An 18,041-nucleotide genomic window follows, 5' to 3' on the forward strand; every position below is an offset into this window, starting at 1 on the left:
CGTCCTTCCAGATGTTGTATATCATTTTTAACTTTTTCAGGCTGGGACTATAGTAATATGTGGTCTCGCTAAGAGTCCAGCTCCATTACTGTTGTTCTTATTTAGCGGCCTCATTGTAGACTGTTAGCACACCGTGACCTGTTTCTCACCTTGGAACACAGCATATAGAAAGCAAAGAACGCGAACAGCTTTTTGGATGTTTAACATCCTCATTTGGTGGAAGCTTAAAAAAAGGACTTGAACCCTTACTAAAGTTGTCAAAATAATCTTTGTTTATCATACACTTGGTGTCTTTGTGTAGCCCCTCAGGTTATCCACTGTTTGAATCAAGCCCTCAAAGCCTGCTTTCTTCTGATTGGCTTTCCCTCATAAACAGAAGGTTTAAACAGCAGTCGTGGAGCGAGCAAATGCCTCGTAAATAATTACTCTTTGAGTCCAAAACCAACGATCGTTATCACAGCGACTACTTAGATCTTTTATACTAGAGATGTATTATCTGTTCCCCAAAGGGATTTGGGGTTTGACACTGCTTATCAAGTATTACCAACCCTGCTAATTTACTGCCCTAAATTATCAGTATTGGTAATTACCAAAGTCATTTTTTTGTTTTCTGTAATGGTAATAAAATATTTGCATTTTCTTGTTTTTATCACCGGTGGTCTAATAAATTTGTCAAGCAGTCTATATGAGAGAAAACAAGGAAAAGCATCGCTTAGTCCCCTTTAACCAACATAGTTACAAACAAACAGCAGATTTTTATATTGGCAGGAATGTTGAGATTTTCTGTACAGACCTTTGAAAACCTTGTTTGTATTTGTGTTTCAATCTCCTCTAGATCAGTTACAATATTGGGAGTTTTTTCTTTTTTGTATTGTATAATTAAGAATAATAGAAAAGTTTCCAACACTGTAGAAAAGGGCAGCCGAGCAGTAGAGTTTGGTAATTTGTGGTTGTTTCTGCCGTGCCCTGGAGTTTTCTTCCCATTTAAGAAGAAAAAGAAAAAAAGAAAGTCATATTCATGTAACACAAAATGTTTAGAAATCCATCAGCCTTGAGGATCACAAGAAGTATTTCCTGCCCAGCTGTAATTAGCAGATTCTGATAGTCGGCATGAACTGTCTCATCCCATACATTTGAGATGGACTGGCTGCCAGCCGTCCCTATTGAGTGGGATGAAGTCTGGAGTGCTGACAGAAGCGGTGTTGTGGGAGGCCTCTTTTTTGGCAGATCCCACTGTGGAAACATTGAGTCACTGTCCACATCACAACACAAACCCCAGGCTGCTGACTGGCTGCCCTCTCCCCTCTGCTTCCCATTCAGCCCTCTGACCCAAACCTCTGCCTTCATTCTAAACAAAATTGGGATGCTAATTTTTCAGCATCACGTTTCACTGAAATCAAATACAGATCAATGAGTCCTTGAAGTGTTGTAAGTAGCAGTGGGTTTGTGTTGTGCCCTCTTTTCCTACATCTTAAATATGTTAGATTGGTTGTTACCAAGTCGTGTGTTTCTTGAGCCAGAGCTACTTTCTTCTGGGGTTCATATGACAAAGATTGTTACTGCAATAAACTGCGAAAAAAAACTATGAATGAATTGTTCATTTACAGCATCTGTACATTGCACGCACTCATTCCCACTAAAAAAGTGAAAGGGAACTTCAGTGTGTTTACCCAGCGGTTGGATGGTGGGATTACGAGAGTGCGACGCATCAAAGGCCACGTTCGACAGTAAGGGGGATAACGGGGAGGGGGATGAGTCACTTTCTTGTGTGGTGCAAACCACAACTAATCACCAGTGAACGCGAGTCAAGAGGACGTCATTCATCGAGTGAAGCTGATGCTAACATGGCGAGCTTTGGAAACCAAACATCACTTTGAAGAGGAACTCGTCCCACTTCAAAAGAGCTCTGGATCCAGACCACAGGCAACAATAGCGTTTGTAGGATTGCGTGGCTGTATCTGATGAAGTCACGGAGGCAGGATATATGCTAGTGAAGCGGTGATCCTCTTGCAGAAAAACTGCAGGTGTGAGGTCTAGGTGGGTGCTGGGAAATGTTAAAGGAACAGATGACACAGGGGCTGTCCTGTCGTGGCTGGGAATTTCGGCTTGGCCGCTGTTGTGCATGAAAACATTTGAAAACCACTACTTCACAAAGACGTTTTTCTCCTCACACGGTCTCCTCTTTGTCTTTAACACGGGCCGTGCACACCAGGTGCAACTGCTCACCTGATATTTTAATATTCAAAGCAGAGATTTGGCCACTCTGAAGATATCGGGAATTGGGCAGTGTTTCTGTTAAGTGAAAGCAAAAGACACGAGCTACAAGGGCTTGTACCGACAACATTCCTGCTTTCCCCTTCTTTAAAGGCATTAAAAGAATGAAGCCAGGCCGGAACAACACTGGCCGTCACTCAGGTCTTTGTGCGCTTGTTCTCACGGTCACTTATATTAGAATACCAGTTAATTGAATACAGTGGTTGAGGGATGTTTTAAAGATATGTTGCAGGAATATAAGATCATATAAATCTTGTCTTTACAATTTCTGCAAGTTTGCGCAGCGACTGAAATTTGACTTCCTGAAAATGCAGCCCACATGGAATTCCGCAGTAACGCACCTGGAGATGAGACTCCAGCAAGCGTTTGAGCAACATGCGATTAAGAAGAGTTGATGCAATAGTTTGTAAACCAGACCACTTACACATCATGGTGTGGCGGGTACGCTACACTGCGCTTGCAGAGACTTGTGAGGACAAGTCGAAAGTGATGATAAAATATAAGCAAACATAATGATGCATGGTTTGGTTTGACACCCATGTGTCTCAATCTGATGGTTCAACTATCATTGTGACTCATGTACTCATGTAGTTTTTACTCAGTTTCGTGTGTGACAAATCCCCAAATTTCTACTCTTGTGAAGCTTTAAATGGGAAGTTTTTCGTCTTTCTTTTCTTTTGTTGTTGTTGTTGTTGTTGTTTTTTTGGAATCGTCACCTGTTCGCGTCACCTTTGCCTCGATTATCTTGCCAGCCTTTCACTTACAGTAAGTGTTTTCAGTCACCTGCAAATTTATTCACCAAGTCATTATCTGACTTACTTGCTCGGTCACCTCCTTTGCTGACACGTTTGAAAAAGAATGCAGGGCGCTCACCTCTGGAATGCTGGGAATGTGAAAGCTTGGGTTCCCTGAACTTCCCATCTGCCTCACGAGCACGGCATGAACCCAGTCAAGACAAAGAAAGCCCGCTCACCTGTGACGTAATACCACACGTTTGTGCCTTTTTAAAAGTATTTCATATTAAACCCATTAGTTGATAATAACTTTGCAACGTGCATCTGTTAATAGAATTATTTGAAGTGGTTGGGTTTGAGGAGTGAGGTGGGGAATGGCGAATGAAGCTAAGTTTAAAACTGCTGTAAAAAAATGTTTTAATTTAGCTTTTACCTGCAGATGCATGTAAGTGTTCTTGCATGCAACGATATTTTACCCTTCTGCCCTTACTTTAGATGTGCCCGCAGTGCCGCGAGCTAAACACGCTGCCAGTGAAGGTGTTTTACTGAAAGCATGCTAAACTGAAGAGCGTATGACACAATGGCGTGTTTTCAAATCAGTAAACAATCAGCTAATTTGCCTGGACTAAAAAAAAACCCTGCTGAGAAGTTCTCAGGCAACAATGTAAGTCAGAACAGATTAGGATCAGCGTAGCATTAAATATATATAAAAAATATATATGCAGTTCAAAGGGCTTTGATGGCATGGTCGTTTAACAAAAAATACTATCAAAGCATCAGAATTTACAGTATTAATAATGTGCTTATAAACCGTTAAAGGTGGTATATGTTACAATAGATCACACCTCTGTGAATGAATGCTTGTTCTGTGTGCCCTCGTCCTTTATTGCACTTTGGGTTGTGTATATTGGACATATTGGTGCTGATCTTCTATGTCTTATTATTAATTTTGAAATTTCTTAAATTTCTTTGAAATGAGGGATGTTCCCGTTTTTTCTCTCTCGATTGAATCTCTTACACGGTATAAGGAAGTGATACTTCAGTATTGCAGTAGTCAGGTTCTGAAAACACATTTTTGAGTCAGCGAGAAACCTATTAAATCTGGGAAATTTGTTTTTAAAACAAAAGCGAAAATAAGGGTGTTTTTGACCTCGCTGTGCAATTCTGTAAATACTTTAAACCCCAGTTTTGCCCTGGAGGTTGTACGAGCTGCTGTTTCTCACCCGCAGTCGTGCAGTTGGCAATTACCTCACACCCCTATCAGATAAAATATTAGCTGCTCATTCAATTCTTATCAGACAGTAGTGCAGTTTGAACCATAACAGACACATTAATGTTCATCAGGTAGGTGCAAATGTGCGTGCACAGGGAACCCGGAAAAATCTGCACGTAATGTGACATGTTTGGTGTTCACAAGTCATTTGAGGACATCATATACAAATTTACATTTGATCAAACCTTTCAGATTTTTCTAAAGAAGTTTATTTAGATTTTGCAGGAATTAACTTTGCATATGATTCTAATGATTTGACTGTACGTTAACATCACGTCATAGAATCAGTCATCCTTAACATATTATTACAATGAGGTAAGCGGGGTAAAGTGTGAAATTTAGACGTCAGTATTCAAGCTCTCATGGGGGGAACAGTATCAGCTGGCTTCTAAAGGTTACAGTCTTAAACATATATATTATCAAGACAGAGGCTGATAATAACAACATGTTTGCAGAGTCCATAATAGTAACTTGTAGCCTCTAATTTGTAACCAGTGAACTCTCTCTAACTGGTTTCTCCAGATGGCATAAGAACTAACTTCCTGTTAAAACTGTAGGTATCCACCCAGTCCAGCTCATCGATAAGGATTGTATCAGCCTTAATGTCCACAAGTGTGTTCAGAGGAGGGAGGATTAGAGGAATGTGCTTTAAAAAAGGAGGGAGAGGACTATTGACTCAGCAGCTGAGAGCAAACAGAGTAGTTCAGTAGGCATGTTAGAGGCAGAGAGAGACAGATTGATCTCTACACATGGAAACAAATCCTTTGAGACTGTTAAAGTGAGGTTAGGCTCTGGTGATCTCACTGATCGCTTACAGTAAGTTCCATTATCAAAAAATGTGATGAGCGTGCGTGGTGTCGCCTGATGCTGAAGGGTTTGAAAGTGTGATGTGGCGTCTGTTTTCATTGGCATGTGACATGTTAATGTTAATACACACTCCTCCAGACTTGCCAATTTACCCAAAAAAGAAAGTTTTCTGTACTGAAGCCACTTTTAAAAAGTCTTAAAGAATCTTTTAATTATGTATTTGTTTGTTGCCAGATGGAAAAAAAGCAAATGAAATCATTTCCACTTCCACCAGGAGATCCTGCTCTAAGATCTTCAGTTCTTAGTTGTGCTTGAAATGCTGCTGGATTGATTCTTTTTCTCTCTTGTCTTGATATTGGTTCCACCAAAGCCAGATGTGTTGTGGTGAGTTTTTCATTGTAAGCAGGGTGGTCTGAACTGATTTTTTTCCCCCTCCCACTTGCCTGGATTTTAAGGCAGAAAACATATTTGTCCAAGGCCTGAGAAAGTTTGAAGTACATGGAGTTGAGTATGTGAGAGAAAGCTTTTCCCCGCCAACCTCTGCGGTCGCTGTGCTCATTGAAATAGCTTAGTCCACTTAGTCCACTGTGTCAATCAGGTTATATATATACAGACATAAAACCATTGACTGGCAGGGGTTTGTGTGTGTTCCTGTAAGTCAGATGGTGGTCTGATTGTGTAACTATGGTGATACGGCTTTTGATGTGATTTACACATGACTATCTTCCATGCAAATATATTCAAACCACTGTATATGTGAATGTGGCCACAAGTTCATCCACAGGGATATTATCATCCTGATGATGAGGGGACTTCACCAGGCAGTGACCTAAAAGGTGACTACCAGAATTTTAAATTTAATAGGGAGCCAGTGCAGTGATTCTAGCAGAGGTGTGAAGTGAGAGCGCTTGGAGGATCTGTTAAGGAACCCTGCAGTAGCATATTGGACAATCTTCCATAAACTGCTGTGTGGCAGCAGTGCTAATCTCCCATGTCACCGTGCAGCCCTTAGTTAAAATCAAGCATATACATGTAAGACTCGGGGTCTTTAAAAGTTTCAAGTCTATAGTTTTGAAGCCATGACCTCCAATGCACATTTTCCTTTAGTTTTCAGTCTAGGACGAGGAACCACCAGCAGGTTTTGGTCAGAACATCAGTGACCTGTACGTTGTATATGGATGGAAGAAATCGCTAATGTGATCAGGAAAGCACACGGAGCTCCGAAAGTGATCACCAAGACCTTAAACTGAAGTCTGGACTTCATGGGGAACCAGTGCATAGATGGTGATCCAAAGATGACATACTGAAGCCAATGTCCAGTGAATTACAATAGTCCAGTTGGGAGGAAATGAAGGCATTAATGATAATTTCTAATTCTGATTTGAATACTGCCCGACTGAGGCATGGAGGGTTGAGAAAAGAAATGCAGATTTAAGAGCCTAGTCATATGTAGCACCTTCATTTCTGACATTGTGTTGAACCACTGTTGAATCAAAGCTTTCAGGAGCAAAACAAACAAGAACTTCTGTTTTCTGAGTGTTAGTAGTGGTTAAATTTTGCTGACGTTTCACCTGGTTTGTAGACGACTCTGGGGGCTTTTTTGAAACCAAACCTACAAAAAAAGAAATACATTTTTCAAGCCCCACAGGCCAGCTGAAACTAGCGAGCGGAGCTGTGGGACACTCGGCGCTATTTGTGTTTGCAGTCCAAAATAGGGAGAAGGCGCCCGGCTTTGCTTGCATGGTTCCGTTTATGATTCATGGCGCTGCAGTGAGAGTGTGAGAAGTAGAGCAGAGCTGCCTGTCTGAACACACTGGGCTATCGGTTCCATATCTTGGCTACATGACAGCCCGCTTGTGGCTGTAAGGCCACGCAGATGACAGCTACGCTTAGGCCAGGTGGCTGTCTATTTTACACCGACTACCACAGAAAACCAGAGGTGCAGTGTTCATTTACGTGCTTCGTCATGTTCATGTTTGCACATATCTGTTTGTGCGCCTGTCTAAACTTAGCGACTCACCCTCCCCCCAACCTTTGCCTGCCAGCTGGGCTGTTGTCTGGCAGGAACCTACAGCAGCAGAGTTCAGCTCACTACCGTGTGCTCGCTCTCTAACATCTGCTGCTTTGAACAGACCCGAACCTCTCTGCCCGGCTGCAGCATCGGCCATCTCTGAGAGGGGTTAAAAGAGAAATGGGTTGAAAACCACAGGTGATGAAGAGCTCCTTAGCTGTAAGCGTCAAACTCTTGAAAACTTATAGCTCCAGCAATTAGGATTAACCAAGGAGCAATGGTTACAGCTGAGTAAATGGGAGCCTTTAACAAAGGTGCAGACTGTACTGTTGTCGACACAGGGAAATGATAGATGAGAGCAAAATGAGCTGGTAATGAGAGGGAGCGAGAGGTAGCAGAGGGGAGTGGAAAATAGGGCTGTTCGATATAACGATATATATCGGATGACGATATAAAAACGTCTATAGTTTCATTTTACGCTATCGTTTGTTTTGTGCTGTTGCAAAATAAACTGTTTACGGCAATATTTTTTCATCGTTTTGATGGTCACTGTAGCGGCTATATTAATTTCCTAAAGTTCTCTCTGTCTCTTATATTTAATATAACCACACTACGGATGGACAAGCACCTGTTTTTATGCATTGTCGTTAGCAACAATGACGGTAAAACCATCGCGTGTCCGCTTGTTTATTTTCCACATAAACCTTTCACAATAAAGCTCAAGATCCTGTTGAGACTTTTCAAAATAAACTGAATCACGTGAAAGAGTATGCAGAGTATTTACCGACGAGAAGCAAAAAAGGAGCCGTCAGGTGCTAAAAAATAAACCTTAGTTAGAACAGGCTTTTCCCTGCAGCACGCCGTGTAATAAATACTCACAAAGAAAACGGCAGCCGTTACAACCTACGTCTAAAAATGTGTAGTTTAATGCATCGGTAAAACACTCGACTCCAGATACACAACGCCCAGCTGGAAACACTTCTGCTACCCGAGATTCACAGAAAATGTTAAATTTTTGTGATTTATATCGTTATGGACGATAGATGTTTTATATCAGGATATGAGATTTTGGTCATATCGCACAGCCCTAGTGGAAAACATTTCTTTCTGTCTTTTTTCTTTTTTTAATGGTGTTTTAAGATGCCTTTGAAATTTTGTTAACCCAAAGGCTAGGTAGGGAATTATAATTTATAATGAACAAAACCATAAAATGTGCTGAAAAAAAAAAAAAAAATTGATCAAGTCAATGCACACATACCCCCCCCCCCCCCCCCCCCCCCAAAAAAATAAAAATATTTTTTTTCCTAAGGTAATATTTCCCAGATTGGAACCCAAGAGGAAGAATCATTAAAAAAAAGTGATTGTGTAGTGACAGGGTAGAAATGTAAAAATGATCAATACAGCATGAGCAGAATAAAAAAAAAAAAAAAAAAAGACGACAAAAAACCCCAGTCCTTTTCAGGCGTGGAAGAAACTTCCTCTGACTACTTCATTCATTTCAGCGTTTAAAAAAAAGGAAAAAGAACTGCAGCTAAGATTATAATAAAGGCTCAGATTTTCCGTTCCTGTGTGGCAGCAGTTTTGTGTGTGGCTGTTTGGCTTGGCTGGTAAGTGGAAAAAATGGCAGCTGGTGCTGTGCTTTCTGGGCTAGACTCTCAATCCAACCTCTTGCTTTTCTAGGAGGAGTAAAGAAAGGGAGATGCAGAGTCATAACTTATTGGTGCAGTGCTTGGAAAGTGTCAGAGTGAACTTGTTTTTGCATAAAGTGGTCATGCATTGCTGCACATGTGGCATCCTTACAAAGAGGCACGGAGTGAACCATTCTGCAAAGTGGGATACTTAACCCACCGTGTTCATATCTACTTTGTGCGTTTTGTTTTTAGGTCCACAGGTTTTGCTGTTGATTCGACACGTAGTGTAACCTCCACTGCCGCTTCCTCCCATCGTATGCCTGTTTCCATAACCCGCTCCGTCAGCAACACCACGGCTGTCGTCACCAGTCTTTTTATGAACCCGAGTCCTCAGTTTTCATAGTGTGGAAACTCTCTCGATCCAGGACTCTCACTGTATTTGTTTTCAGCACTCACGCTCGCGTTGTGCATTAAGTGATTTACTTCAGATTCGTATGAGTTTTAATTCTGGAGATTCACACTGTGGAGAAAGCTTTAAAAAGGAAAAAAAAGGTATTTGACTGTTTTTGTGCCAGCTGTGTCAAGCCCTTCTCTCCGACTGGGCTTTGTTCCTGAAAATAGTTTCTTTTGTTAAGTCGAGGAGAGGCTGAGCCGTGAGCAGAAAGAGGGGATTTGAGATCTAATTGGAGCAAGTGTGCTTGAAACCTCGCACCAATTCTGGCAGTGATAAGGGCGCACCGCACAGTGCAGCCTGGGATTATAGGGGAGCTTCTGCATTGTATGAATCATGATCCATCCTGCCTGGAGTCTGGTATCATAACCACGGGATTACAGTTGACCTTACAGGCACTCAGGTTTAAACCATCAGAGCTTTAGCAACATTAACGCCTTGAGCCTTTAAATTTGTTCTAAGGAGATTGTGCAGCTATGTAAACATTTGTCAACGGATGAGGTTTTGTTAGTTTCTCCGCTTTGGGTGTTTGATTTGATTCCAAGTGTTGATGTTTTATCGAGAATAATCGTGTGTCTTTCTCCAGTATCTTACAATAAGAGCCGTTATAGCTGACATACGTCTGAATCATAACCAGCAGCGTAATTTTTGTATTGTAAAATCAGGGTACTTGAAAAATGAATTGGATCATCTGTTTTTGGTTAAGACACATGAAGTTTTTTGGTAAATCCCTAATGTTGGATATTACTGATCTGCTGAAATGGAACTAGTAGACCTACTTGTCACAAGTTGGCTTTAAGACATAAAAGATTAAAGTTTTGTCTTTACATAACAGACAACTTAGCATCTTAAGGGACTTCTAGCACCTTGTCAAAGAAACCCATTTGTTCACGTCTTTAGTTAAGTCTATAAAAAATGTCAAAGATAACAGTTTGACAGGCATAATGTAGTAATTTTGCACAAACAAGGGGATTCCCCATGCTAAGATAGCCAAAAAGACTTGGCGTGTCTTAGCGTGGTGTCCCTATTTACAAAATGAATTTTGAAGAAACTGGACAAGTGAAGGACAAAAGAAGCAGTGTTAGGCTTAAAAAACATCTACAGCAGATGAACAGCATCTGAAAGTCGTGTCCTTTGAAAAGAGGAGGGAAAAAGTTCAGCAAAAACATGACACGGGACCTCTGAGAGGCATTTGGCCTGTGAGTTGATCCATCTACTGTTCACTGAAGCCTCAGAGTCAGTACTAGAGGAAGGCTGGCTGTCAGAAGCCATTCTTTAGGAAGGGAAATGGGGGGGGGGGAAGCTGAGGTATCCAAATTACACAAGAACAAGACTGACAGTGAATGGGAGCTGCTCTTTTGGTGCAAGTAGGAAATTTCTGACAGTGAACAAAACAAAAGTCAATAAATGACTGGACTTATTTCCCATTTTCCTGGCAAAATATAGAGAAATGATGGGTAGCTTAAGGCTTTTGGATAGCACGGTAGCTTACAGGAGAGCACTTGCATGAAACGACCATCTCATGTAGCTCCTGACAATTCTGCTAAGGCCTGTTTGAAATGCTTTTGTTCGCTACTGTCACTGAAATGGAGTACTTCCGTTTGAATACTAGACTTGATCCGTTTCAAGTGTTGAAACATGTAAAAAAAAAAAAAAAGAAAAAAGAAAAAAAAAAAAAGAAATTAAATTCCACTCCCCACTAACGTCTTTGTGCTCCTAGTTTCTGACTGTTTTGCCTTATCTGGGCGCAGTGTTGACACAGAGTCTTGGGGAGTTCTGTGTAATGTAAATGCTCAGGGCTGGTTTTGAATGCACAAAGTTAGCTAAGCTGTTTGTTCTTGCCGCTTGAATGGAAGCGTTGTATCGTCTACACCATCCTCTCTGTGTCGGTGACAGACGCGACCGGCATACTGTACATTCTGGCGGAGGCGAGGGTGGGCTGGTGGCTGATTGAATCCTTTACAGAGGCAGCCGCTGCTGGAAGCAAAGACCCGCTTCCCCCTGAAAAGTGACATTTAGCGAAAGAATCTTAACCTCAGAAAAATGTTTGGAATAGTTTACTTACCCCCACACGGTCACAGCAGCTACTTTGCATGTTATCAGGTTTTTTTCCAGCTTTACATGCCTCATCAGGAAAGAGTCTGAAGCTTCTTTTTCTTTCCTATATTGCCTGCATTTTCTTTGCCGCGTGGAAGTGAATGCATATAATGGATTCTGTGTTAATGGGCCATCTGTTGATAAGAAAGGAGAAACGTGGTGGGTTGGACACAGGGCCTCTGCAGAGTCCTGCAACAACTTGCTTTTGTATGACTGGCTCCAGTTCTGTCGCAGCTTGTTCATGTGTGAGACATACTTTATTCAGCCGCATGTCAAAATGTTAATTTCCTGTCTGGGTTACAAATACCTACTGTTACTGTAATGTGTGGTTTAAATAGCCTCAAAAGATTTGAGCAGATAGTCGGGGTCTATCTATGTCGGCGTTACACATAACATGATGGCCTGGAACAAGCTGGTTTCACTTATTCTCTACTGCTGTAATGTAATTAAATAATCAAGCAACATCTTCATTAACATCAAACAGCTCTTTTGACATCTGGGAGGATCTAACTAATCTTTCTCAGACTAGTTTCAATCTGCCAATAGGGAGATGTGCAGTATCTGTTGAACCAAGTCTATTCAGTGCTGAGGCGTTCTGCCAGAAGGTGGCAGCAGCAGCACTGTAGATGCCTGATTGAAACACGTCTGTGCACACCCTTACACAAGCAGGTCAAGTGCAGAGTGCCGTGCATCAGTGATTAGCTCTGTGGGTCAGCTCTATTTGTCCTATTGTTAGTTTAAAAGTCATACAGCTGCTCATTTCTGCAGCCAGTTGGAGAGCTTGCATCATCAAAGAGTGGATTTTTAGTATCTTTGAAAAACTGCTTCTTCTCCTCTTGACCGATTCTTAATAAGTGCTTTGAAGGCATGCAAAGTGTCAAATAAAATATGGAAAATGGACTTCCCATTACAGCTGTGCATTAAAATCATTCCTCTGAACCTCTAATACTAGTGTTTAGGTGAACCTGTTCAGCTGCTTTTAAACACAAATGTTAAATCAGCCAGTCACACAAAAGCAACTCGATGAATTTAGACATGTAGACGTGGGCAAGGTGGTCGGTAAATGTAGTGAGAAGGTGGAGATTATGGAACATGAATGAATGGGAATATTAGACAACACATGTATAATCATAGCATCGTTTTGATTAAAAAAGTGATTTGAGCCTGTCACGTAATTCAGATGGTGTATAATCCAGAGGAACTCGGATGGTTTCCGTGTTTTCCAGCGTCTTATTCTGACTACGTCAGGCAGGTTTGAATGAAAGACTGCAGCCTCAGCTGGGGATGAGTTAATGGATGTTTCCGCTGAGATGGCGATGTCTTAATCACAGATGGGGTCATCAGGCCACACTGTAGGAGCCTCTAGGGAGGCCAGGACAGAGGTCAGAAGTCACTGATGAGGTTTGCACCGCTGCCCTGTGGTGTCATGTGGGAGGACACGGCAAAAACAGCAAAGCTACAAGCCACGTGGGATATAGCTTTGAGGGTTGCACGTGAAAACCGATTAATTGGTAAGGCAAAGCCAATATTATTAGAACAATCGCTGTGGGCTGAACTTGAATCTTTTGCATATTAAACAAGATTTTTTTCAAAGGGGGCTTTTTTTAATCGTTTTGAATGTTCAATTGAATTTGGTTTTATTACTATATTCCCAAATCACAGCAGCAGTTGCCTTAAGGTGCTTTATATTGTAAGGTGAAGGCCCTACAATATTACAGAGAAAATGCCAAAAATCAAACAACACTCGTTGATAAAGCACTTTGCGACTGAGGGAAGGAAAAACTTAAACAGGAAGAAACCTCTGGCAGAACCAAGCTCAGGGAGGAGCAGCCGTCTGCTGCGACCATCGATTTAAAATTGAGCGATTGTTGTTTTTTGTTTTTGTTGTTCAGGCACATCATAACCACCACACCCTGAGTTCAGAGGAATGCAGTGTATGTGCATACTGAGAGCATGGAGAGAGATTGCCAGTAATCACGTTATTCTTGTGTCTCTGGGAGTCCACAGGCTAAAACTGCAAAGCGGAGATCGCATCCTCAGACATGCGGATGACTTCTATCTATCTGTCTGGGTCTATTGATGACCTGGTTTACACTAATCAATACAATCATGAATGAATCAAGGGCATTTAGTTTCATGGCTGTGAGTAGTACTAGTAGTAGTAGAAGATTCACAGTGTCCAGTGTAATAAGGCTGTTTGTAAATAAATGCGAGGTGTCCAGATGAGCTTTACAACAGAAAACTAACCCAGTGCATTTATCATTACGGAGTTTCGATGGATTTAACTGAATCTTCCGATGACCCATTTGCTGAGCTGTAAGCCTTTGTCTCTGGGATTCTACCAGCATTTAGTAAGACTTAGAAGAAAATCTAACAGCTCTTCCACAAAGTTTACACATTTTTGAATTTAATTCAGCTTCTTATCTTACCTTGAAAAATCTACCAAACGCTATCCATTATATATAAAAATACTTTTTTGTACTTTTCCCTTCCTTACAGATAAATGGGGGGAAATCCTTTCAGTAGAACTTATGTATAACACTTTAAAAAAATATTTTGAAGTGGAGGAAGACTTCAAAGAAATCTGCTATCATCTGGGTGGGTTCATCTGCAATAGCAAAAATATTCCCAAATTAATATGCAGGGCACATTATTATGCATTTATAGGTATTAGGCGTAACCGAGGAAGTCATTATCAAGCAGGGGTGAGGTGGGTATTGAGGCTTGGCTCGTAGCTAGCGCCTCAGGGCTGTATGTCCTAACATACACACTCCTGCTGTACGTACACACACGCACGCTCAGCAGCATGACAGCAGTGCTTACTGCAGCAGTTTGTTGTGCTCACTAACCCAGTTAACTGTGATTTGAAGTCAATACAGTTCCACTTTCTCACTGCTGTGATCTAGGCTTTTCCATGTCTGCTGTCCGCTCACTGTCTCTCAGTAAATGGAGGTTTCATCTCTCCCTGTAAATGGCTTTCCAGGTCAAGCCCTCTGTCCATCAGAATTTACCTCTCAGACGGAGATAACTGTGTTTCTCCTCAGGGGAGATTGTGAATGCCAGGTTTTGACCCATGAGTATTTAAGCACAGTTAATCAACCAGTGATAGCCAAACTGGCAAACATGCAACTGGTGGGTCTACTTTTTTTTTTTTTTTTTTTTTAATCCAAAATGTAAAATATATATCATATTTAATGGATGGTTGTTGCAGAACTGGGCAACTCTTATCTGAAGGTCATTTGGCTGGAGGATGTATTCTGCCAGGTTCGTCTGTCTGATGTTGCTAAAACCATCCTGAGAGCAGCAGTCAACATGATTTGATGACATCATATTATGGATCAAATGTAGGTACCTGACCCAGGTTAGGCAGGGGTCTCCTAACAACCTTGAGACATTTCCAGATGTCAGACATTCACACAGTAAGGAGTAGAGGAAGCAGACTGTATTATATTTATTTCAGACATTACTGGTGACAAGTTATTGAATGATTTTTACTGCAATATTTGAGAACGTGCATGGGACAAAGCTTGCAGACAGGGATTCACCTGATACAGTTTATCACATGACCTCTCATCTCAGAACTTCTGCCCCCGCCCTCTTGTTTCAGCCTTCCTCTGCTGGTCTTTTCCTTTTGTCTGGCTCCCCTTCTCTCCCTCCCTCTGTCCTTTTGCTCGCTTTCTCTCTCCTCTTCCATCTCTTTCACCCAGACCTTCCTTCCTTCCTTCCTTCCTGTGATAGACCGAGCTAACAACACATCAGCAGTGTTTTGGCCCATCGCATTGAAGCCTCCCCATTCCCCAGTGTTGTTGCGTGCTTCCGCTGGCTCCCACTGCTTGACTCAATTTACCGGCACACACCAGAGACTACAGTATTCTTTCAAAAGAACTATACTCCTTCCTCTTTTGGTCTTTGTCCCTGTTGTGTTGCTACTATGATGCTTCAGCACTGTCTGTTAATCTGCTCACAAAACTGTAATGTTCAGTCTGGTCAGATTTACAGTGTCGTCACTAATTGATGTAACATAAACACCTTTCAGTGTTCATCGTGCGATTTTTACATTGTAAAATATCATAATATCTGCATTTATTTTGGAGAGGATTTACTTTAAGATGCATGCATAAAAGTTTTGCTTCACAGAACATCGCTGACTGGAGAGAAAAAAAACAGGAGTGAGACAAAACAGTGCATTAGTTTTTTGTTCTCTGTTGACCTGTTAGATTATTACTGTAGATTAGATTGGGGCTTTGAAGCTGTCCCAGTTTTTGTTTTTGTGTGTGAGTATCCTCACTGAACTGCAGCTGTGTTTTAGCTTTGCCCTGAGGTGGCAGTGAGCTATCATTTTACACTGTTTTTGTGTGGCCTAATGTTTAGTGGAGAAATTTAGAGGTGCTTGTACACAAAGTCCTTGTCGAAGCATTCATGCTGCCAGGAATTGTCTTGGTACTGGCGACTACCAATGACTCAGGAGCCATTTGGGATTTAGGCTAACAAGACCAACCAAATGATTGGGATAAAACCTTTTTTTCATTTAATGTCACGTGGACATAAAATCTGCAGTCAAACCTGATAAAATGAGTAAAAAGCTGCCTTTCTTCCACTGTATGTCTTTTGTTAAAGGGGAGTTTTTCCTTCCCACTGTCACCATAGGGGGACCTCTGGTTGTTGGGGTATTATTGTAGGGCCTTTACCTACGCTATATAAATACAATAGAATTGAAATGAACAGAATTCAACTGAGTGTGGAAATGTTGCCGAAAATAAGCTTTAGGCATTTTCCCCCTGTACTTCTACTTCTACTAATAAAGTTGTACAACATTAGAGGTTTATTCAAAGCCTCAGTCCAAACATCATCAACATCTCTGCTCATTTTGCTAATCCACCCAGAGCAGCAAGCAAATTCCATGCTAATTGATGTTTTGGATAAAAGTAAGTCAGGAAGCGCAATAAGTACACTTATGTGCATTTTTTTTACTATTTACAAGCCTGTATGTTTGTCAGAATACAGCTGAAATCTTACTCACCTCTGCCGTTGCATAACTCTTCCATAGATTTCTATTCAGGGTTCTGAATAGAAGTATATCTATATCTAGTAGGCAGATATTGTTTCTAGAAAGGCTGTTTCCAGTTGTTTTCAGGCTTTCTTCCAACATCAGGGTGACAGCAGGGCAGTAGTTTAGGCATTTAGGCAAAGTGTATTTTCACACAAGTCAACGTGCTGATTGACAATGTGTGTCTGTGTGTATCTAACCAGAAAACTGTGTCCTGACCCACAGAAGCTGCTCTTACACACACACACACACACACACACACACACACACACACACACACACACACACACACACACACACACACACTCTTAATGTTTTGTCAGCTGGTCTGATGGAGTTCTATTTTTAGGCTGTGGTAAGGTATATCTGGGTGTCTCAGTGCTGTCATGTGCAAACACAAGTATTACGCCTGTCTGTTTGGTTGCAGAGCGTCAGTTTGACAGACAGCGTTTGGCGTAGTTCAAGTGGCTTCCGTCAAATCACAGCACTAGATGTGATTTACACCATTTATACTCACTCGAAACAATGAGCTAATCTTTTAAAAAGCTTTCGATTCTCAAGCATCGTCCCTGCAGTTTGCAGTTTACACAGACTTGTTCTTTAATACACTGTAAATCGTTTGAAAATACAGTACAAACTTTTTTGTCACTAGATCGCATGTGCCACGTCATAGTCTGCAGAAATAGTTTTTAACTCTTGTGCATGTGGAAATGTGAGATAATCCTCAGTAATGGTTTCATTTACATCATTTCCAGGACCTGCATACCATCTACTGCCACCTCTACCACATGGATGTTCTCTCACACCTTAGAGAACACCAGCTAAGGTGAGCCACTTCCATTTTACCTCCAAACTTAAATAAATAACATCGAGTTTCACTCAACTCTGACAGGTGAGGAGCCAATCCCAGTTTCAGAATATAACATTACCTTAATAGTAAGCTTTAGCCCTACGTTTTACGTCAGTTGCATTGAATTGTTATATTAAGCACACCTTACCCAAACAGGTTTTTACACATTGTTTCTGCAAATGTCTTTTTTTCCCAAGAGGGGTTTTCCCCATCCTGGCCACCTTTCATACCAACTTCAAGTCAAGCTTCCTCTACTGATACCAAACAAGCTTAAATGTTATTCTTGCTAGTTTGATACAGGTTAAGCAGGAAGTGCATTGAAAAGTGATTCTGATTCCTCAACTCCTTAACCTAATTCACGATGGTCCTTTGAAGAGGAGGGCATCCACGTACCCACACGATCGGCCCATGTAATGTAAAAGGCTCTAGGTCTTTGTTAATTGACAGAAATTGAGCAGTTGATCCTGATAAATGTCTGTTATGCTAAAGTAAATGAAAATCACAAACTTTAAGAAAAAAAGATTAAAAATAATTTCATTTCCCTTCTAGGGATTTTAGGTTGGCTGTGGTTAAAACCACTTTCTGGGGCAGCTTGTAAGTGTGCGAGTTTCAGGGACATGCAGAGACTCACATAGCCATCTAAGAGACTATCCAGTTTTCAAGATAAGGCATATGTGACTTGAATGTATAAACACCAAGTTTCACTGACCAGGTGCAGAGTTGTGCTTTAGAGAAGCGGGTCACCTTAACATTTTACGCTGGCGGCCAGTAGTAATTGTGCCTGAAATCTGGGAACTTGTTGCTGCCTGAGAAATACGTGTGGATGCAACGATGGATTGGAAGAGCCAGAAAAGTCTAAGCTGAGG

General features: G+C 41.3%; 1 protein-coding gene across 2 annotated transcripts in view; it reads left to right on the forward strand.

The window, feature by feature from the left end:
- The window catches only part of rapgef6 (Rap guanine nucleotide exchange factor (GEF) 6), a 132,494-nt gene that overhangs the window by 15,135 nt on the left and 99,318 nt on the right, over positions 1-18,041 (forward strand). For both annotated transcript variants that reach the window (XM_084940725.1, XM_084940726.1), the window contains exon 2: positions 17,081-17,151. In XM_084940725.1, the coding sequence (XP_084796851.1) occupies positions 17,081-17,151 (71 nt within the window). The remainder of the gene's footprint in view (positions 1-17,080; positions 17,152-18,041) is intronic.

Source organism: Perissodus microlepis, chromosome 10 (assembly GCF_051167445.1).
Source record: "Perissodus microlepis isolate ML-2025 ecotype Zambia chromosome 10, ASM5116744v1, whole genome shotgun sequence".
Lineage (NCBI taxonomy): Eukaryota > Metazoa > Chordata > Actinopteri > Cichliformes > Cichlidae > Perissodus > Perissodus microlepis.